Source organism: Branchiostoma lanceolatum, chromosome 14, assembly GCF_035083965.1.
Source record: "Branchiostoma lanceolatum isolate klBraLanc5 chromosome 14, klBraLanc5.hap2, whole genome shotgun sequence".
NCBI classification, from domain to species: Eukaryota; Metazoa; Chordata; class Leptocardii; order Amphioxiformes; family Branchiostomatidae; genus Branchiostoma; species Branchiostoma lanceolatum.
Window position 1 is genome coordinate 762144 of NC_089735.1, and position 22207 is coordinate 784350.

General features: G+C 43.2%; 3 protein-coding genes across 6 annotated transcripts; 1 reads left to right on the forward strand and 2 right to left on the reverse strand.

Moving 5' to 3' along the window:
* Window positions 1–556: 556 nt before the first annotated feature.
* LOC136448148 (small ribosomal subunit protein uS3m-like) lies at window positions 557–5500 on the reverse strand. The gene is made up of 3 exons (XM_066447316.1): window positions 5381–5500; window positions 2758–2941; window positions 557–1143 (listed from the first exon to the last, which is right to left on the reverse strand). The coding sequence occupies exons 1-3, from the start codon at window positions 5498–5500 to the stop codon at window positions 860–862; spliced, it is 588 nt and encodes a 195-aa protein (XP_066303413.1). The 3' UTR covers window positions 557–859.
* Window positions 5464–12394, forward strand: LOC136448144 (alpha-(1,3)-fucosyltransferase 11-like). 4 transcript variants are annotated; one of them, XM_066447308.1, is made up of 9 exons: window positions 5464–6066; window positions 6640–6776; window positions 7589–7619; window positions 8080–8289; window positions 8703–8829; window positions 8877–8907; window positions 10021–10116; window positions 10540–10692; window positions 12146–12394. In XM_066447308.1, the coding sequence occupies exons 1-9, from the start codon at window positions 5464–5466 to the stop codon at window positions 12282–12284; spliced, it is 1527 nt and encodes a 508-aa protein (XP_066303405.1). In that variant the 3' UTR covers window positions 12285–12394. The 4 variants fall into 4 exon arrangements, with proteins under 4 accessions (XP_066303405.1, XP_066303407.1, XP_066303408.1 ...); XM_066447310.1 differs by lacking the exon at window positions 7589–7619 and adding an exon at window positions 7819–7849; XM_066447311.1 differs by lacking the exon at window positions 7589–7619 and adding an exon at window positions 7927–7957.
* Window positions 12395–13054: 660 nt separating this feature from the next.
* LOC136448139 (uncharacterized) lies at window positions 13055–20476 on the reverse strand. The gene is made up of 5 exons (XM_066447301.1): window positions 20396–20476; window positions 18452–19161; window positions 17802–17923; window positions 16972–17078; window positions 13055–16630 (listed from the first exon to the last, which is right to left on the reverse strand). The coding sequence occupies exons 2-5, from the start codon at window positions 18650–18652 to the stop codon at window positions 13335–13337; spliced, it is 3726 nt and encodes a 1241-aa protein (XP_066303398.1). The 5' UTR covers window positions 18653–19161; window positions 20396–20476; the 3' UTR covers window positions 13055–13334.
* Between the last annotated feature and the right edge of the window lie 1731 nt (window positions 20477–22207).

Below are 22207 nucleotides of genomic sequence, written 5' to 3' on the forward strand. Positions count from 1 at the left end.
AAGGTTGAAGAGATGTATGAAGATATTTGTATGTAATGATTATGTACATATACAGAAGAGAAGCTAGTACTGCGGTAGAAGTAGTGTCAGAATAAGTAGTTTTTTGGTCCTTTTTGTGCCATAGTGGCACATAAAATGTTCATGTGGGGCAGCAAGTTTCCTCCATATTTCTGTTGTTATATAACTTTATAAGGGATACAAGGGGGGTTTAATGTTCCTTTTAATCCTCTAAATGTGTTTTATGTGCTGGATCGGAGTATAGTATAGATGTGGCTTTAGTGCACTGCCATGGTAATTTCATAGTAATTTTATGTGTCAAAGTGGCCATTCCCTGAGCCAGGCTTGACCTGATTAGTACCTGTTCAGGGTACAGCAGGGTTCAGGTATTTTGGACCTGTACCTAATTGATTGTACCTGGTACTGTATCGGTACTGGTACACAGCTCTAGTTGAGTCCATTTCAATAGTAATACTGGCTTCTATGAACTTGTAGTATTATAGGCATCCTTCCATCTTGTGAGATGGTGGTATCAATAAAGAATAAACGCAAAGTCATGAACTTTTCACTCAATCCACTTTATTCTCAACTAAAACAGTGGCACTGTTCAGTGCCATTTGTTTCTACAACAGACTTTCTATAGATATCTGCTAGTCCACAGATCAACGTCTTCCAACTCTACCAACTTGAAGACTCCGTCTTGTTTGTTTGTCCGTCCTTAAGAATAGTTCAGATATACTTGTAGACGACCTTCCTTGGTACCACGCTGACTTCAATCTATACATCCCTATAGATATCTGCTAGCTCACAGATCAACGTCTTCCAACACTACCAACTTGAATACTCCGTACTTAAGAATGCTTCAGATATACTTGTAGACGACCTTTCTTGGCACCACGCTGACTTCCAACTTGACGACACACTTTAAGAAGTGAGACAGGAGAGTCTCTGTGTACCCCAGGAGGAAGTAGTACTTCTGAGGGTCCAGTTTCCTCAGAAGGAGGAGGGCCACGTAGACCGTGTTGTGTCGCCGCTTGATGATGATCTCGTCGGCCAGGCAGTTGTGGAAGGTTCCCTGGAGAAACTTTCGGACAAACATGTCCTCGAACGTACGATCTGCTGCGCCGGGCTGCTCCCACAGGTTACCTAGGAGACGTTGACAAACAAGATGTTTATTTGCTTACATTTGTATCAACTTGAAGGTTTCATTATACAGTTGATTCTAGCGACAATAACAGCTATGGGTTGGAGGGATGAATGGAGGGACAATTAAGGACTATGTCATATAACTTTAGATTTCTCCTCAGCTCTTTTGCCAACTACTAGTGCATTGAAGATGACAATCATGCACCTCCTACAAAGATAAAAACTACTGAAGATGATCACATGTGTAAAACTGATACATCCATAATCAAAACAAAACGGGAGAGTTAATTTCTGATTCCATATCCATCCAAGCAGATGTAAGGATCCTAAAGAGAACATGTTTCATACACATTGTAATCACAAGACAGTACTACTAGTATACCTTTTTTCTCTTAATGCATAATGCATGCATGTTAAGTTATTGACTGAATCTTAAGGGTGGTCCTATCAGCTAACTCAGTAACTGATTTCCGAGGGAAACTTTACAAAATCATAGCAAATATGGATAGGATACAACAAAGGATAACTTATCATATGTTCTACATGCAAAAAAAAACAATTTGTAAGTTGCTTGAGTAACTATTTTCTTGCATATCTCATAACCTGAATGGCTAACCTTCATCCACATAGAATAGAATAGCTTATAATTTATTTATTTATTTATTTACTTTGATTTACCACATTTTGTGGAAGGATTGACATAACAGGTGAACTATCACCTTTTCAAGATGTCATCCCAGACCGGACTGTAAGATTTGGACCATCGCACACCGGGGCATGCCCCTACTCTTTTTCGAAAGGTGTGGTGGGTTCTTTAACGTGCGCGGGGTGTTGCTCTCCCCAAACACGGGACCTCCATTTAACGTCCTATCCGAGGGACGTCCCTAACCCTAGATGAGCTAGGTACTCATTTACACCTGAGTGAAGTGAGGAAAGTCGTGTTAAGTGCCTTTCCCAAGGGCACAACGTCGGGGCGCAAGTTCGGACATGTCTCTGGGCACACCTGGGATTAGATCCCGGGACCCATTGTTTGACAGCCGCGTGCTCTACTGATAATTAGCATGTAGTTTCCTTTAGTCAGTTTATAGTAGAAAATAGCCAGGTCTACAAATAATTAATGGCTACTACATAGCTAAAGTGTCATCCTTTTTAGTTCAAGGCTTCCCTGTGGAGCTCTGACAGAAGGGACCAATCAGCGTGCCTGGCCAGAATCCAGCATACAGTTATTCCAGACGACTTGATGAATGGCAGTAATCTCAGACCGTTCAGTAGTGCTGCATACCTAAACACATGGTCAGGTCCGGATTCAAGTCCAGGGGTTCAGGTTTGGATTTATAAGTCTGGACCTGAACTCCTGGCATATGTAAAATTTCATATTGCCATTAAGTTGACAGTTTAGGTAAGCAGCACCACTGTTTGATGAAGGTAGAGCCTGGAACTAAATAGGATAACACTCACTGACCCATGCTAGCTATTATTAGATATATCATATTTGTATTTACAAAATGTAGAGCACTTAATGGCGGACCGTAGCGACTGGAGGAAGAGGGTTGACTTAGTGTGGGTAGCCCGCCCGACATGATGATGATGATATACAAAATGTAATAGCCTTACTGGTATGCCAGGAGTTCCATGACTTCCTGACTCCGATGAAGTGCGGCGGGTTGGCCATCTCGTAGGTCAGCGGCTTGTTCCCATCTTTGCTGATCTTGTACTTGCCGGCCTGTGCCTTTGGACACGCTGCCGTTGCGTGCAGGAGCCTGCTGGAGGCTCTTTGACTGACGAGGACTCTCAGCAACTGGAACAGAGACAAGTTCAGATTACATTCAAATTGGTGTTTGGCTGGCCCAGACCCGGTGGTCCTGGGTTCCAGTCCGGGGTTCCCTGACTTGTCCCGCTGATGTTGCCCCCTTGGGAAAGGCACTGTACACAAATTTTCTCACTTCACTAAGGTGAAAATGAGTACCTAGCTTCGGTTGGGGACGTCCCTCAGATCGAACGTTAAATTGAGGTTCCTTGTTTGAGAAGAGTCACACATTGAGCATGTAAAAGAACCCATCACACTTATCAAAAAGAGTAGAGGTCTTTTCCGGTGCGAGGTCTTTTAGGAGTTTTAGTTTTACTCTGGTATCATGTTGGGCTATCAGCTGGACAATATGTAGTAGCTATACTGAGAAAATTAGACGCTCTTATTTTGCAGGGGATGTCACGATTTCCCTAGTAAACAATGTGTTCCACACACACACTCACTGCCCACTGTTGCTTTTCAAATAAATCTGTCTCAGATCATATACAGCTTGTAAACTTAAGTGCAAACCTGGTGTGCTACGTCTATCAGCCTGAGGCGGATAACCCGGTAGGCAAACAAAACAAACATATGATATATGTTGCAATAAGCCCATTCGAATTCGACCACGCATGTGCAGTGTTAAAGGTGGTGGCCCGAGACGTAAACAAAACCTGTCTGGGCATTGTTCTTGTTTACAAGCCAGGGGAGTTCACCTTTGACACTGCACATGTGTTCTCGGAATTACGAATGGGTTATCCTGCTGCCCCGGTACTAGTGAAACAAAGGAAGAGAGTAACATAAACTGTCGGCCCTGGGACTCGAACCTGCGCCGACCGCGGGCTCCGGATCACGACCTCACATGCACTTTAAACCACTGGGCTAAAACTAGTAAAAGGTCGCGAGTCTCTCGAGCCCATAGGCTGAGCAGTTGGTGGGGTGCTATTACTGTTACAATGGACTTCAACTCAATATTTTTACATTCAAATTTCTCAGTAATTCTCTACCAGATACGTTTGATAGCTTCCTAGTTATGAATTCCCAATATCACGCTCACCAAACTCGACAGAGAGACCAACTGCATATCCCCCTAGTTCGAACAAGCCTAGCCCAAAATAGTATAAAATACAAATGTGTGATAAATTGGAATAACCTCCCTCTACACCTGAAAAATATTACATCCCTAAATAGCTTCAAACGAAATCTCAAAAACCACATACTTTCATGCCCCAGCCCTCTAAGTTGAATTTCATTTTTCTTTTTCACCTTACACTTATTTGCTATGTTTTGTTAATTGCGATAGACTTTGTGTTAAGCTAAATTATTTCAGTATTGAGTTATGCTATGATTTGATATCTAATTCTTATTTTTGTATGCAATCAATTATTATATTGTCATCATTTGTTACTATTATTATCGTATGATTTGATATGATATTGTTATCACTTATTACTACAGTTATGTTATAGATTATTACATTATTGTTATTTTGCTAACTGCGATGGACTCTGTAATCTCCATCATTTCGTTATCGAAATATGCTTTGATTTGATATATAATTTTTTATATGCAACCAATTACTATTCTGTTAGTATTTTGTTAGTATTATTATTGTCTGATTTGTTATTGTTATTATTTACTACTATAATTATATTATGAATGTTAGATTTATGTTATTTTTGTTAATTTAGATGGGGGAAGACCTTGTATAAGCCACTATGGCTTTTTTTCTTCCCCCAGCACATGTTTTTGTTTTGTTGTATTATGTAAAATTGATTTTAATATGTGCGAATAAACCAAACCAAACCAAACCAAACTGTTACTGATAGTCCCTGTTACACTAGTTCATGCGGGCCTTGGTTTATGGTGCATGTTTCTTTCTAGATTTCTACATCAAACTTGACCTCCAAGTACTCATTAAGGTCCCTCCACTGCTTCTCAGAGACACAAACGACACCAAAAACATGACCTTCATGTCGAAGCTGATTAAGAGAGTACCAAACTGGGCTGCTACAGTTCCTACCTGCCCGAAGACTCTACTTCACTCGTAAAACGAATCTGGACTAAACCATTCAAGCACCAGCCCCCCTCCCCACAATGCCCTATAAATTATCCTCTCACCACTTCTACACACATGTATGACAGTATTCAAGGCTACAGGACGTGCTGCTGATACATAGGTAGTAGGTACACACAGGTTATAGAAGCTGACTGAAGCAGCATTTGGACGTTAGATCAGGTCCATGCTGATTGACATCGACGACAATCGGCTCTATAACTTATAAGACGATATTTGTTTTTTTTCAGGTCGCTCATATCTCGGGACTACACAAAACTTTACCATAACGGAAACCACCTATATTTTCGGTAGAATATCAGGTCACTATCGAACTAAAGTCTCACGGTCTTTGAGCAAAAGAAACACGGATTTATCGGGAATTTCTGACTTACTTCTGCACAGGACGGAATTCTGGCCAAGGGCGCCGCCATCTTGGATTCGCAGTGGCTGATGGGAACTTGAAACCACATTAGATATGGTTCACTTCCGGGTGTGCAGTAGCGAACACACATACAACTCAGGGAGGCATTTTTGTGCAGAACTTTCACCAAATATGCAATCCAACTGGAGTTTCAGGTTCACACACAAGTTTCTATCCATCCTAGGGACTTTGTTGCTGATTTCTGTGCAGTTTCTGGTGCTAGCAGACGACTATGAGAACCCAGCCTACCAGCCTGACTCTGTTCACACCAACTACGGGCAACCGGCCAACTCCAGGTTCTCCTCCTCCTCCTCCTTCAACCACAGCGAGCTCCCCATCATCGTCTGGTGGAACAAAAACCTCTTCCCACATTTCAGCGGAGACAACATGGCGACCATCCATTGCAGCGTTGGGTCGTGTGTCACTACCACGGTGAAGAAAAGGAAAAACGACCCGCGAACGAGAGGGTTCATCTTCTACGGGACTGACTTCAGGCCGTATGAGACGCCGTTGCCAAGGCAACCGCATCATGAGTGGGCTCTCCTCCACGAGGAGTCGCCGATGAACAACTACATCCTGTCCCATCAGCCCATGCTGGAGCTGTTCAACCACACGGCGACGTTTCGCCGCGAGTCGGACTACCCGCTGACCTTACAGGTAAGAATAACACAATAAATGAATTTTCATTTTTTAAATCTTTTTTATAGAATCAAAAGGCATACGAGCGTTCGCTGTTTTTTATTACATCCAGTTATCCAGCGACTGGTAGGCAAATGAGTCGTAAGGAGATCAGATTATAATTTATGATTGATAATAATACTGTCTTTTGCCTACCACTGCGTCACCGTGACATTGAATTCTTACCAAGGCCCCTTTTGTAGTGTGCTCCTCAAAATAAAGCATTATAAGGGTTGGCCACTTTATATCAATAGTGTAATTGAGGACACATGTTTAGTTGTAGTCTTCAATGTCATAAAGGAATTTTCCCAATTAGTCAGCCCCTGCTTGTGTAGTGTTAATGGAATTTCCCAGATATGTCATCCCCAGATGGTATATTAATGTATTTTCCCCAGAATATGTCAACTCCTGATTTGTTTGATCAGTTCCAGATTGTGTGTTAATGAATTTTCCCTAGTACCCCGATTGTGTGTTAATGAATTTTCCCTAGTATATGTCAACTCCTAATTAGTGTAACCAGCCCCTGACTGTGTGTTAATGAACTCTCCCCAGCACCTGCCTTCGCTGGCGTACCTGACCGATCGGGCGCCGGTGCCGCTGCGGGAGAAGAACCTGCTGAGGGAGACGGCAGGCCTCGCCCCGGTGGCGTACATCCAGAGCCACTGCGGTGTCCCGTCAGACAGGGACAGGTCAGGATCATTGGTTTATTGTTTATTGGTAAAACGACTCCATTAGTGATAACACAAGTGTATATACTTCACTACTCTTCTTGGAGTCACATAACATACAGATTACATTGGAACACATACACATAACATTACATAATATATACATATTTACATCAATTTCAATTTGCTACCAGTTCATAATGTTTGTGTCCGTTTTTAGTCTGTCTTTGATGTGTATTTTGAATGTGGATGGTACAGACGATCTGATATGATATGGAAGAGTGTTGTATGATTTTGAGCACCAGTAGAGAAAAGACTTTGTTGCAGATGTTGTTTTTGGTTTTGGCAGGACCAAACCCTAGCCTCCATAGCAGGCTCTTTGGGCCTTTTATTTTGGCTTATGATACACTTTTTGCTGATGACTTCTTTTTGTGCTGGATCATTTGTACAGCCGGCCTCCATAGTAGGCTGTATGCTTCTGATGCACTTTTTGTGCACTAAAAGTGAATTCACAACGACCTTTGACCTATGAAACTTGAACTTTTAACCAGAACTGTTCAACTTTAACCTTTACCCTGTACCTAAGCTACATGTATGGGTCATGTATGTGCAGGAGTTAATGAAGTATGTGGACTCCCTGGGAAATTTAAAGTTTCTTCAGTGACCTTTGACTTTTCACATGACAGTGTGGAACTTGAACCTTTAACCCTGTACCCCAGCTATGTGCAGGAGCTGATGAAGTACATGTATGTGAAAGTGGACTCCCTTTCTTCAGTGACCTTTGACTTTTCACATGACAGTGTGGAACTTTAACCTTTAACCCTGTACCCCAGCTATGTGCAGGAGCTGATGAAGTACGTGAAAGTGGACTCCCTTTCTTCAGTGACCTTTGACTTTTCACATGACAGTGTGGAACTTTAACCTTTAACCCTGTACCCCAGCTATGTGCAGGAGCTGATGAAGTATGTGAAAGTGGACTCCCTGGGAAATTTGAAGTTTCTTCAGTGACCTTTGACTTTTCACATGACAGTGTGGAACTTGAACCTTTAACCCTGTACCGCAGCTATGTGCAGGAGCTGATGAAGTATGTGAAAGTGGACTCCCTTTCTTCAGTGACCTTTTACTTTTCACATGACAGTGTGGAACTTTAACCTTTAACCCTGTACCCCAGCTATGTGCAGGAGCTGATGAAGTATGTGAAAGTGGACTCCCTGGGAAATTTGAAGTTTCTTCAGTGACCTTTGACTTTTCACATGACAGTGCGGAACTTTAACCTTTAACCCTTTACCCCAGCTACGTGCAGGAGCTGATGAAGCACGTGAAGGTGGACTCCCTGGGAAAGTGCATCCACAACAAGGACCTCCCAGATGAGCTGGTGAACACCTTGACCATGGAGGAGGACGGGTTCCTCGGCATCATTTCCAAGTACAAGTTCCACATCGCCTTCGAGAACGGCCTCTGCAGGGACTACATGACGGAGAAGCTCTTCCGCCCGCTGCACCTGGGTGTCGTGCCCATCTACTGGGGCTCCGAGGTTCGTTCGTTTGTTTGTTTGTTTGCCATAACTGGTGAACCGCCTCTAGGAATTACAGATTGCCTGAGGTACAAACTGCATTAGTTTAGGCTGTAAGGTTGATCCATTCATATGAGGATGGACCCCTTCTCTTTTTGAGATAAATGCAGTGAGATACACAAGACTGACCCTTACCACCTTCATGCTGCAAAGCCTGGACTTACCAAACAGCTCGCTGTACATGTGGTGCCCAATGTCTTGATTGTTTCAGTGTAGGGCATCTAAAAAATTGCACTAGCCTGATCTGGTACTGCAAGTATATATAGGAGGACATCCACTTGCCTCTGAATCAGCAGTTTTACGAAGGCAAATGGACTTGTCCGACCCTGAATTAAATCATCCTAACCCACGAGACCACCTTCTGCCACTTCCAGGCTGCCAAAGACTGGACGCCAAACGACCACAGCATCATCCTCAAGGACGACTTCGCCTCTCCCAAGGAGCTGGCGGACTACATCAACTTCCTGGACCAGAATGATGATGAGTACCAGAAGTTTCTGGAGAACCGGCGGCCAGACGGGATCACCAACAGGTAATGTGTGTAGTCCAGTACCGGCAGCCGAACGGGATCACCAACAGGTTACATGTGTAGTCCAGTAGTTATCAGCCCCTGTGCCTTTAGCACGTCGCCGGACGTAAGCGAAAACTTGGGTTTAAGGTCGTGTTCGCGTATTTAAGATTAATGTCTCGCATATAGGTTCATTTAGACTTCAACTTCAACTTGTTTGACCCCCAGATAACCCCGCGAGGGGCAAAGTAGGGGGGGAGGAGGTCCCAGGCTAAGGCGGGCAGGCCTCCAGCCTGGCGCGGTATGACTCAACGGTGGGAGCCGTAACAACCGCGCCAGGCAGGGCGTTCCACTCGGGGATGGTGCGGGGGAAGAATGAATGTATGACTTGACTTAATTGTGTCCAAAGACATATCTTGTGCAACGGCTGTTACTCTGATGCAACGTTGACCAAAGAGAACAAAAGAGATTCGGCAGTTATGATAGGTTTAAATAGCAGGCTAATTGCTGTATACGCATTACGTTCTGGCGACGTGCTTGTGCCTTTGGACCAAGAAGCAGTCTGTTCGATTCCGACTGTGTCGCTCACCTGACATGCATGCAATCGGAAAGGGTAACAGTACTTAAGACGGGACATTAAGCTGCGGTCCACTGTTAATTGTGTTTGTCGAATAGAGCTAGGGGAATTTCCCCAGTAGTGAACCTGTAAATACATAGCGTCTGTCTTCTCTGTCATGACAAGTAGAAGAATAATATATATATACATCAGTGGTAGAAATACTTTTTTCCAGTGTTCCACATTATTGCCCAAAATTTTATTCTGCAATTCGAAAATATTTTCTGCAAATACAAGCTTCTACATCCTTTTCAACCTAATAATGCCTACTTATTTACATCATATCTAGCTTTGCAACATTGCTGTAATTCTTTAGTCTCTACGTTAAATTTTCAGGTTTCAGTTTATTTACAGTGCCGCTAGTTTGCTTAATTGAGAACCATTCAATCTTGAGCCTGATTTTTTTCATTCGGCAAATTTGCAGATTGTTTAATTTTTCTTCTGCAGTCTTGAAGATCGTTCTGCAAATTGCAGACTGCAGGTGGGTATTTCAAACACTGTATACATGTAGTTCTCCAGTGAGTTAAACTGCATCAAAGTAGTCTTTTTTACTTTCCTTCACCATCAGGCTGCTGGTGGAAGAGATGGAGCGGAGACCGTGGGGGCCCGGCAGTATGGAGGAGCCCAACTTCATCAACGGCTTCGAGTGCCACGTGTGCGACAGGTTTGTTTGTTTGTTTGAGCCTTTTATTTAGGTGGTTCTTATGCAGAGTCAAAAGAACAGGTTTGAATGTATCAGTACTAGTCCCTGCTGTAGCACAAAGCGTTTAACACCTTTTGGACTATAAGATAGTACAGCAGTAGACTCTACCAGTCTCCATGGGTCGCTGGGAAAATAGTAGAAATTGGCCAAATAGAGTCAACTGTATGAAGGGGGTCGGCTATGGAGATAGGGTTCAATATTGCAACCCTGCGGATGGGAATGTTATCCATCATGGCCAAAGTCCCCCGGCAAATGTTCTCTCTATAGCCGACGCGGTTAGTCTGGTAGAGACTATAGTACAGCATAATGTTAGCCGATTGGTCGTCATGTAGAGTAGTTCAGGTTTGACCGTATTAGTAACACCTGCTGACTTGTGTGTTCCAGGATAGTGGAGAGGCTTCAGGCGGAGAGGCTCCACGAAGACAACCCATGGGGCAACACCCTGCTGCCCCCCAGGATGGGTCAGTACAGCCACATGGGGTGTCCCCAACCCACCCGGGCGGTCGACAACGAGGATACCTCTGCACCTGGCAAGGAGTATGGCTAACTTTCACCTTTTTTTTGGTTGGTTTTTATTGGTCAGAAATTACCCGCAATGGCAGCCTTTCTAGCACTGAATTGATGCAGGGTTTACAGGTTTCACATAATACACAACATATACATATCTTATCCACACTTGCATTTTGTGGAACTGTCGCAAGGGTCTGGGCGGCTGCCATTCGGCGCCAGCAGGTGACCTCCATGCAACTTTCCTCAACCAAAGTCAGGTATCCATTTACACCTGGGTAGAGTGAGGAAAGTTGTGTAAAGTGCCTTTCCCAAGGGCACAAGATCGGTGACATGACAGAATTCGAACTCGGGACCTCTTGGTTCTGAGTCGAATGCTCTATCGTTGCGCCACATGACCTCACTTGTTTTCTTGTAAACATTGCTCCAACATCTCTCATCATGTCTTTTCTTTGATTGAGTAATATCCTTGAGCCGGGCTTTCTTTTCTAAGCCTCTTTTTAAGAATGATAGTTTAGAGTTTTAGACTTGGTTTGTTCCTTAATGTCTGATTGATGGTTGATGTTGCAGATGGTTGATGTTACAGATGGTTGATGTTGCAGATGGTTGATGTTACAGATGGTTGATGTTACAGATGGTTGATGTTACAGATGGTTGATGTTGCAGATGGTTGATGTTGCAGATGGTTGATGTTACAGATGGTTGATGTTACAGATGGTTGATGTTGCAGATGGTTGATGTTGCAGATGGTTGATGTTACAGATGGTTGATGTTACAGATGGTTGATGTTGCAGATGGTTGATGTTACAGATGGTTGATGTTACAGATGGTTGATGTTGCAGATGGTTGATGTTACAGATGGTTGATGTTACAGATGGTTGATGTTACAGATGGTTGGTGTTGCAGATGGTTGATCCCGCAGATGGTCGGTGTTGTGGATGATTATACATTGTACAAGATGACTAATAAACTTGTGGACGTACCGACTGATAAGTATCTAATGCTAGCTCAGAAGAGGACTAGAAATAGTCATGCTTTTAAGTACCAGAGTCATCAGCCAAGGATTGATATGTTCAAAAATTCGTATTTCCCGAGAACCACAGTAGAATGGAACTCGTTGTCATCAAGTACTGTAGGAGCTTCCTCACTTAGTAGCTGTAAAGAACGGTTACAGTCAGATATGCAAAGACTAGGTGTAACAGACCGTTCGGTGTAATATGACCAGCTGCTGCCGCGCCGCGTGCCTGCGAAGCTGGTGTGTTACGCCTAATGGCGGTTATACCGGCTATATAGATACAGATAATGTTGCAGATGGTTGATGTTGCAGATTGTTGATGATATTGCAGATGGTTTGTGTTGTGGATGGTAGATGTTGTAGATGGTTGGTGTTGCAGATGGTTGAAATTGCAGATGGTTGACATTGACAATTGGTGGCTAATCAATGTTGCAGATCGCTGATGACTGTTTTTCTATATTGCTGCAGATGGCTGGAGTATGACTGGGTGAACGATTTTTGGGGTTCAATGGACATGGCGCATGCGCTGAAGCTGATGATCCAGACCGGAGAGAAAGATGCGGGGAAACTGTTCAAGTACGTGGACAAACTGCACGACATGCACTGACGTTGGTTTCAGGATGTTCTGTTGCAATAGTATTGAAATTCTAAGCTGTACATTCAATTTGGCAGAGTTTTATTATAAGCTATTTATTGAAACCCTACTAGAAGTTAAGTTCTTGATTCTTGAAAAAGACAAAGTCGAAACTGGTCGAATACCAGTCTCTTTGCTGTCATTTTCCCAAGAACTACAAATGATGCCTACTAGTTAAGTTCATTTCCTATGAAAATGCGCGGCATTTCCAGACGTGTAATTTGGTTTCTGCATGGTTTCTGCATGCTCTGTTGCAATACAGCATTGAAAGTTTAAGCTGTACATTCAATTTGGCAAAGCAACCAAAGAAAAGTAGTCTCAAATTTCGACATACATTGTAGGAGTGTACAAGTTCAGGTCATTCCAATTCCATGCCTCCAGTTTAGGATATTTGTAGAGGCAAGCATTCCAGTTCAAAATCCTCTTTTTAGACAAATTGTTTGATGGTCAAATTTTTTTGAGAATGTTTGGTCTGGTCTGTTATTTGCTGATTTCTTAAAAGTAGATTACTGTTGCATTCTGTATTTTTGTAGCATATACCATGCTTATATATTATATTTTACATACATGGATATCTATATATTTTATAGATAGTAAGCTTTTCTACAGATTAGACATGTTTCTAGTGCTCATGAACAATCATGCATTTTATATTATCAAATGGTATATTTCATATTTGTACCAAAAATGCCATCCCACTGTATTTTTTCACTTTGCAAAAAAAAGCAATCAGATTCGTCATTTGGTTGATTTGGCCGGTGTATTTTTAATGGCAAATAAAAGATATATACAAACAATTTTCCGACTCAATGATGTTCTTTAATGTCTAGTATGTCCATGACAGGCACATTTACATTTCTACAATTTACAAAATTCAACACAATAGTACTTAAGGGCATGTAGCAAATTTCTGTTTACATCTTTGGTAAGGCAACCTTTAAGTTTTAATATATCTCATGTCGATTTATATATGACAGAACCAAAATTGAATTCAGAACTTTTGGATTAAACATAAGAAGCTTCTCATGTGTCTTTACAGAAATATACATTGGTTTGGGCAAGGTTCCTTTCAATTCCTTTTATCATTGGGTGATTTTGGTCATGATGATGGATTTTCTTTACCATTGTCAAGGCTTCTAGGAGGGTTCTGTTAGCTGCCCTGAAATCACCGAGATCATACAAAACCATTCCCAAGTTGTTGAGTGATGTGGCAATGTCAGGATGTGCTGTGTGCGGACCATAAATACTCCTTCTCATCTGTAGTGCCTGTTCGTGGTGTCTAACTGCTCTCCTGTGTTTGCCCAGATCACCCCAGGCTCCACCCAGGTTATTTAGTAGTATGGCAACCATAGGATGTGCTTTAGTCTGACCATAGACATTTCTTGACATTTCAAGTGCCTGCTCATGGTAGCTGATTGCCTTCATGTAATAGCCTAGATTTTGCCAGGCTAACCCTAGGTTGCAAAGTGATGTGACAATGCCAGGATGTGCAGTACTCAGACCATAGACACTCCTTCTCATCTGTAGTGCCTGTTCATAGTAGCTAACTGCTCTCCTGTGTTCACCCAGCTTATCCCAAGCTATACCGATGTTGTTCAGTAATGTAGCAATGTCACGATGAGCTGTACTCTGTCCATATAGTCCTCTGAATATGTGCACTGCTTTATCGAAATAGCTGATAGCTTTTTTATAATCAACTAAATGTTTCAAGAAAATTGTCCCGATGTTGCTAAGAGAGACAGCAATGTCAGGATGTGCTTTACACTGACCATAGATGCTCTTCATCATCTGTAGTGCCTGTTCATAGTAGCTGAGTGCTTTCCTGTAGTCGCCTAGATCACCCCAGGCTCCCCCAATGTTGTTGAGTACTTTTGCAATGCCAGGATGTGCTGTAGCCTGACCATAGATACTCCTGTAAATCTGTAGTGCCTGTTCATAGTAGCTGATAGTTTTTCCGTAGTCACCCAGATCACCCCAGGCTTTTGCAATGTTGTTGAGTACCATTGCAATGTCAGGATGTGCTGTAGCCTGACCATAGATACTCCTGTAAATCTGCAGTGCCTGTTCATAGTAGTTGATTGCTTTCCTGTAATTACCCAGATGTTGCCAAGCTTTTCCTAGATTGTTGAATGATTGGGCGATGTCAGGATGTGCTGTTTGTGGACCATAGATATCCCTGTACATTTGCAGCGCCTGTTCATGGTAGCTAACTGCTCTCTTGTGTTCACCCAGGTTACCCCAGTTAACACCCAGGTTGTTCAGTAATAAAGCAATCTGAGAATGTGCTGATGACCCACCATAGATCCTCCTAGTCATCTCCAGAGCCTGTTTGTGGTAGTTGATTGCTTTCCTGTAATCACCTTCACGGTGCCAGGCATCACCCAGATTGTTCAGTGAGATAGCAATGCCAGGATTTGCTGCACTCTGACTATAAATACGCTTTTCCATCTGCAGTGCCTGTTCGTGGAAGCTGATTGCCTTTCTTTGATCTCCAAGGTTGGCCCAGGCTGCACCCAGGTTGCTAAGTATGGCTGCAGTCTCAGGGTGTGCTTTACTCTCTTTATGGATCCTTCCATGCATCTTTAGTGCTTGTTCATAGTAGCTGATAGCTTTGTTATGATCACCAACCTCAAAATTAGCATGTCCAATATGGCAGAGCAGCACCATAGTATCCTTCGTTTCAGTTCCATCAGCTGTCTTAAGGGCCTCGCGGTAGTAGCTTATAGCCAGCCTATATTTGCAGAGCTCATGGTACATCATTCCTTGTACTCTTGGAGAATTATCATAGATATCAGAGATCAACTGTCGGCCTGGATTCTTCCCAGACCATTTAGACAAAACAGATTTAAGAGGAACTGCCGTATAATAGTATCTGAAAAGCTGTTTTTTATTTGGTAAATGAAAAACTGGTTTCAGTGAACTTGTTTTTACTTCTTCATTGCTCTGTAGGGATGATTTCTGTTGATTCGATATTGTTTCCGTTGAGGCCAAAGCTGAGAAATTTTCCTTCTGTCCCCCATTTGCAATGTAGGTTCTTAGCCTGAGTTCTGCTGAGATGCTGGTAAGCACCACCAGGTGGTGTGCATTGTTGGGACTGATCACTTGTTTGTTTTCCATCTCTTCTATTGTTTCCCAAATAGTGGTAGGTCTAATATGTGAGGATAGGGCCAAGCATTCAACCGCCAAAGCTGGGAAGCGATAGAGTTTTTTCTTTACATCAACCAACTTCGCTGTAATTGTTTCCTTATTACTGTACATGAAGTTTTTGATGTTCTCCCTCTGTGTCTCTTGTGCCAGTTGTTGAGCCATTTTACCTCCATCAGCTTGCATTACCTTGTCGGTCATTTCTATGGTTGTGTCAATCAAATCCTGGTCCCCTGCTATCAGGCATGGGTTTCTCAAGATAGTGGCAAGGTGATACCCTTCCTTCAGGTATAGTGTGACATCATCCTTTACCTTTGAAGCCATGTTTTCTGGGGTGCAGATGAGTTCACTGGTAGGTTTGTTCTTTGTTCCCTGCCTGCCCAGTGGTGTTTTGCTTGCCTTTGGCATGGACCCATCAAATGCAAATCCACGTGGTGTAACATAGTCATAGTACCAGTTGTCAAGTGGGTTCTCAGAGTAGAAGTCATTGAGAGATTTTATTCCCATTGCTGGGAGAATGGTTTCTCCCAGGTTGACCACCTTGAGGTGTAGATAGCGGGTAAGGTTACGGAAATACAAAAGACATTTTTCACTTTCTTCGTCTATTAGCATGGCAAACTCCAGGTCTGAGTATGGAGTTACCAGTCCTGTGGCCTGTGAACCCAAACCTATCAGGGCATACTTACAGGGAGGGGGACCAATTAACGCAGTACACTCTTCTACAAGCAGGCTGATGAACTCCTTCCTTTGTTGTGCAATGTTCTCAAATAACTGCCTGACAGCCTGAGCTCGTTTTGTCTCTATCTCTTTGACACATGGGTCATCCTCCTCAAGAACATAGGGATCCAGCTGCTCGTCAATGGTTTCCATCTCCAGCTTGATCTGGTCCCGCATCTCCTTTAGCTGTTCCTTGTGGTTTTCTGTGTCATCTAGATAGCTATCATACTGATTAATATTAAAAATGCATTTCAGAAATGACTTTTCTACTTCTGTAATAGCTCTTGTCATTTTACCATTGAGGACCTGATCCTCTGACCTGGCTATTGCCGCATTGTACAGTGCTGCTGCTTTGACAAAGTCTCCCCCGTCTCCTGTCTGCTGACCTCGCTTACTGTAGACATCCCCCAACTTGCACAGGGGCTCCACCTCTCTCTGGTACTGCTGGGCTGTGGGAGCTGTGAAAAGGAAATGTTAAAGTTGGGCAAACCTTCTAGTTGTTAGTGTAACTCTAGAGCAAGAACATATCAGGGAAATGGGCAAAGAAACGGTTCTAACAGTTCCTATATTGTACCCTACTTGCAATTAACCAGAATAAATTTCGATGATAATTCCAAAAGTCAATAAGATACCGCAATGATATTGTTTATGTGAATGGACTTGGAAAGTATCGTATCTCTATACATTTTGACGCTATTTACCAAGATTCAACAATAGCATGCCTGTTTGCCAACATATTTTGTTTATACATTTATAAATTTCAAGCATAATACTATGTTCACCTGGCTCTTTCCCTTACCTGGTACATGCACTGCCTTGAGTGCAGCAGCAAAGTGTTGCTCTGCTGAGTTCAGGTCGGCCCTGTTGAGGGATGATTCACCTTTCTTCAAGTGGTCTTTGTACTGACTAAAAGACAATGTATCAGAGTATGCGGGTTCATTATAATCATTATAATGCAAAATGTTCAAAGATAAAGATCAATCTACAAAATTATGGAGCTAAGCATGAGGCATCCCCAATGTAAATGCCAACTTTCCCAATTGAATTTGCCGCCTTTATAGTAGAAAGCTATTTTTCCCCGCCAACACCTAGTCCCAGGACCCTAGCGAAAAAGCCAAGACCAGTCCCGCGCTGTAGGAATGTGCAGAAAGGGAACGGTGGAAGTCAGGCAGGGGTCCACATGCCTGGAGCGAATTGGTAGGCATCAGAAGGGAAAGGATTTCCGGTTCAGAAGAGGATCAAACCCCTTGAAGAGTGTTTCCATCAGATGAGACTTGGAAGGAAACTCCAAGATGCAACATAGGCCTGAGCTGTAAGCAACTGCAAGAAAAGTAGGCTTAGAGGGGAACTCCAAGATGTAAGGCCAGTCGGTCAGGAGACTAAGCCTGTTTTACGACAAGGGCTCACACCAGCGGATTCAAAAGCAAAGAGTAGATTTCAAGACATTGCACGTCAAATAGAGTACGGCGGCCTTTGTACTACTAACTCAACGCAGAATAAACAGCCAATATCTACAAGTCTACGACATGTGTCTCATCTGTGTGGAAAACCATAAGTGAGTCCGGTAAAACCTCTTTTCTAACTGAGCTGGAGCGGCAACTGTAAAGGAGTTGCTGCACGTGTACCCACCTTGATATGCCAGAATGAAGATGATGGTCCTTACTAGTAACGTCAGATCTTGTAATATTCCCAAACGTGTGTCCCATCGGTGATCTTCTGTCTCTCAGTCTTGATTTGCTTAAAGTTGGCCGCTGCAAAATTTTATCGACAATTGTCAGCATTTCTATGTCACACACTACTGCCATCACCATACTTTCATATCATGCATGATTTCCTACCAAAACATCCCCCATGGTTTCGCATGTACACGTTTTGCATGATGCGTACATGGCTAGGTCATGTCCTGCGAATGGAAGAAAACAGAACAGCGAAGAAGATCCTAGACCGGAAGCCACTCGGTGGAGTAGAAGCAGAGGAAGGCCTAGAGTCTAGACTAACATGGAAAGCAAACGTGGAGAAAGATCTTGAGGCAGTTGGAAGTTCCTGGCATAGGGCGAAGAGGGAGGCGCAGCAACGTGACAGGTGGCCCGATGTGCCTCAAAGGCACGGGAGGAACTAACACGGTGTTATGGTAAAGTACATGTGCATTTCTCTGATTCTTGAGATATTAATGGACAAACGCGTAACCACATGTGATGTTAGTAAAAAAAACTCAAATAACTAGATAAAGTAACATCACCACCTATGGCTGATGGGCAAGGAAATGTCTAACTTCTCACCATTCTCACTGCTTCCCTGGTCTTCTCTGCATAACTGATACGATGGTGCAGAGTCTTTTTTGTCTCAGGATCCCCACATCTTGTCAGGGCTTTCTTATACATGGCAGCTGCCTTGGAGAACTGGGATACATCAGAACTTTTCGTGCCTCTCTCAATGTAGAAATCTCCAAGAGATTTTAAAACCTCAAGCTCCAAGAACATATCGCTATTTTCTATTGCGGCCAGTAATGTTTCTGTGTAAGTGTCCTCAACAGAATCGCGGCTGGGATTTTTTTATTCTTCTGTCTAACTTGTCACAAGTTCCTGCAACCCTTAAGACATTGCTGTCAGCAGTACCCCAGTAGTCCGATGACAACCACTGATAGTGTGGAGTGTACCCCTGCAGCAGTTGTCTGGAGAGTTTCTCCATGTGGCCGATACGATGTTCGAGTGTTTGACCCATGTCTGAATCTTTGCAGCGCAGTAGGGCAGCAGCATACAGGGCAGCAGCCTTGTCAAACTCTGCTGAGTCTTTACTGGGCTTGCCTTTCTGAAGATGCAGGTCACCAAGACTTTTTAGGACTTCTACCTCGATAAAGAGATCCTTGCATAGAATGGCTTCTCTCAGTGCCCGCCCATAACTGGCTTCTTGATCATGATGACTCTTGTGGCACAGCTCCAAGTCCTGTAATTTTCCTGCCAGGCTGGTCATATTGATGTCAGACATTTTCCTATTTTAAGTCAAAAGATCAACCAATAAACAAATGAAAGACCACTCTCTTGGGTTAAAACAGTTTACTTAATATGGAGGTATATGGTAGACGTCTGGAGCTAGTTTGTACCTTCAGCCGAAGGTTATGGTTTTGATGTGGTGGAGTGTCTGGGTTTGTAACATGTAAACAGCATAACTAGAGAAGCTGTGGATGGATCTTTATAAAATTTGGTTGGTGGGTAGTCAGGGAGACGAACGTCAAGTTCATAGTATGTCAAGTTCAGTGGCTTCCTATGGTACTGAAGTGGATCTTGTATGTATGTGTATGTATGTTTGTATAGCATAACTTGAGAAGCTATGGATGGATCTTCATGATATTTGGTAGGTGTTGGGGAGACGAAGCTTAAGTTCGATGATGGGCTTCCTAGCTGTACTACAATTAAATAGAAGTGCTATGGTCGTGATTTTTCAGAGGTGTAGGTTTGGGCCCCATAGCGGCTTTTATGGAACTGCAGTGGAGCTCTTGTTCGGACTACCAAAAATCAAAACCACAGGTGGTCCAGAACACGAGATATCAAAACCGGAAGTTCTTTGCATTACCATAACAAGCCACTAGGGACCCAAAATGCATTTTTGAAGACTCGAGACCTACGAACATACCAAATATCTAGACAATCCACCTAGGTCTTCTCGAGTTATTGTGTCCACAGACGGAGCCCCCCCCCCCCTCCCCCCCCCCCACACACACACGCAAACAAACGAAAGCTACCATAAATACTGTAAAACCTCCTCCCTCGTGAATATGCATATAATTCACAGGGATCGTCGCGGTTTTAATCAATAACTCTCACAACTACACCATTGATTAGCTTGGCTACGAATGTCTGTACCCTTGTTTAATAATATACCCCCTACAGCCTAGCCGTGGCGACAAACGAAGGGAGTTTTTGCTTGATATTACATATACTTTCCCTTCTTACGAAGGGAGTTTTTGCTTGATATTACATATACTTTCCCTTCTTACGAAGGGAGTTTTTGCTTGATATTACATATACTTTCCCTTCTTACGAAGGGAGTTTTTGCTTGATATTACATATACTTCCCCTTCTTTATATGTAATATCAAGCAAAAACTCCCTTCGTTAGTCGCCACGGCTACCTACAGCCCTGAGTACACAAACGATTGTTCATTCGAGCCACATATACACGTAGTTCCTGTAACTTGTAAGGATAAATGGACCTGTCTAATCTCACCTGGATGTCTGAGACTCCACAGTTGTGAACCTGCCTTGGTAGAGACTTGCCCGTTTTCCCCTGTAATCCAAGTGACAACTAGAGTTCCACGAACACATATCTCCGCCGAATAATCAGGGGATTATACCAAAAGTCAAGAGACTTGAAGTTTGGTGGCTGTGTTCAGTTATTCTCGTTTAGGATATTTTGACAAAATGTCACTGCAGATCAAGAGCAAGCTGCTAGGGGTCCCAAAGCTACAACAATTCTTCTTACATCACAAGCTTCCTGACACCAAAGGATCAAGGCCATAGCACATTCAGTTCTGCTGAAGTACCAGGGTCACATACCAGGGGCCCAAAATCGACCCTGACCTTCGTCTTCCCAATACCTGCCCACATAGTCATACTCCTACCAAGTATCGTCATAATCCATCCATTCTTGAGTTATGCTGACTACAAAAATCCGGGACCACAAACATCGCACACAACCACAGACGTTAACGGCGATGCTGAGACCGTGTCAGATGATGATCACTTTCAGGGTTTTTTTCAAACCAGAGTGACAGTGAAAGTGAGAGTAACCAGCAGACAAAGTATCGCACTAAAGATCAGACAGACTCTCTAGTCCTGCGTACTGATGGACGTTACCCCCCTGCTCGCACAATAGGATAGTCCGTGTACTTTGCCCCTCTCCTGTCTCCTGTGCACCTCACGTTGGTAACATAATTTACCGGGCTCGTTAGTCCTGACTCCTGCTGGACACAACAAACCAGTGCCTCAGAAACGCGTGTGGTAGCTGAAACATCGATTCTTTGAATGATTCCCTTAGCCATCAGACCATTGGTGGAGGAATCTCTAGTTTCTTCCATGGTCACCCAAAACGTGTTGCCGAGGAAGGACAATTTCTCGGTGACGGCAGTTCCCCTCTCGGGCGGTAGGTAGCGATGATAGGGTGGGAGGAATTCCGAACTTTGACCTCGTATGAAGACTAAATTGGAAGACAAATTCGTTGTTGCGTTCTTTAGGTGGCTGAATGAAGTAGTGTTTCCCTATCAGGTACGACGTCAGGACCATCTGGTTGACGATAGTCCCTCACAGGGCCTGACCTTTCCTGTGTTTGTTGATTTAGCTCCGTCCCAGCGGGAGAGTAGTTTGGACGGTGGTAGTGAGATCACCAGAGAGCATCAATCTAATCTACACAGACCTGCTGACAAGCAGGTGTTGTCCTTGAATATAGGTCAACAAAAGGTACTTAAACGCAATCATAAACAAGCCTATTTCACCACTTAATTAGACCCTGATTACAATTTCATATGTCTATATTTGTTAATCATTACCTCAATAACCTACCTGTCCAAAGCAATGCAAATTCATCAAACCCTACCCGAGTTATTCACCTCCAAAGGTAACATCAAAAAAGCCCACTGCAGTTCTAAGCAAGCCACTAGGGGGTCTAAACTTACATCAGTTACTCCCTGCCCCAAGAGCTGTACACCACTTAAAAATCATTACCATAGCACTTGCATGAAATTTGAGTACAAGCTTTTGGCGGATTGATAAACTTTCCTCATTTATTATGCAAATTATCGTCTTATTTGCATGACAAGTATTCAATTATGTAAAGCATCACCGAAACTATCCACATGCCATAGATTATGATAATCCGTCAATCCCTGCTGAAGTTATTCGTCTCCAAAGGTATTAACAAAAACGCCAACTGCAGTTCCAAACGAGCAGATAGGGGGCCATAATTCACACCACTCACTTGCCGTCCCAGAAGCTATATACTACCTAAAAATCATGAACCTGACGCCTCCAGAAAATTTGGCCT

What these genes read in the sequence shown, in the direction of transcription:
- LOC136448139 (XM_066447301.1), bottom strand. Translation starts at nt 18,652, where the DNA reads ATGTTCTTGGAGCTTGAGGTTTTAAAATCTCTTGGAGATTTCTACATT. An exon ending in CTTCATTCTGGCATATCAAG is followed by an intron (nt 17,079 to 17,801) that starts GTGGGTACACGT and finishes ATTGTCTTTTAG; the next exon opens with TCAGTACAAAGACCACTTGA. An exon ending in CAAGGCAGTGCATGTACCAG is followed by an intron (nt 16,631 to 16,971) that starts GTAAGGGAAAGA and finishes TCCTTTTCACAG; the next exon opens with CTCCCACAGCCCAGCAGTAC.
- LOC136448144 (XM_066447308.1), top strand. Translation starts at nt 5,464, where the DNA reads ATGGTTCACTTCCGGGTGTGCAGTAGCGAACACACATACAACTCAGGG. An exon ending in GTCCCGTCAGACAGGGACAG is followed by an intron (nt 6,777 to 7,588) that starts GTCAGGATCATT and finishes CCTGTACCCCAG; the next exon opens with CTATGTGCAGGAGCTGATGA. An exon ending in TGAGTACCAGAAGTTTCTGG is followed by an intron (nt 8,830 to 8,876) that starts AGAACCGGCGGC and finishes TGTGTGTAGTCC; the next exon opens with AGTACCGGCAGCCGAACGGG.
- LOC136448148 (XM_066447316.1), bottom strand. Translation starts at nt 5,500, where the DNA reads ATGTGTGTTCGCTACTGCACACCCGGAAGTGAACCATATCTAATGTGG. An exon ending in GAATTCCGTCCTGTGCAGAA is followed by an intron (nt 2,942 to 5,380) that starts GTAAGTCAGAAA and finishes TCTCTGTTCCAG; the next exon opens with TTGCTGAGAGTCCTCGTCAG. An exon ending in ATGGAACTCCTGGCATACCA is followed by an intron (nt 1,144 to 2,757) that starts GTAAGGCTATTA and finishes AACGTCTCCTAG; the next exon opens with GTAACCTGTGGGAGCAGCCC.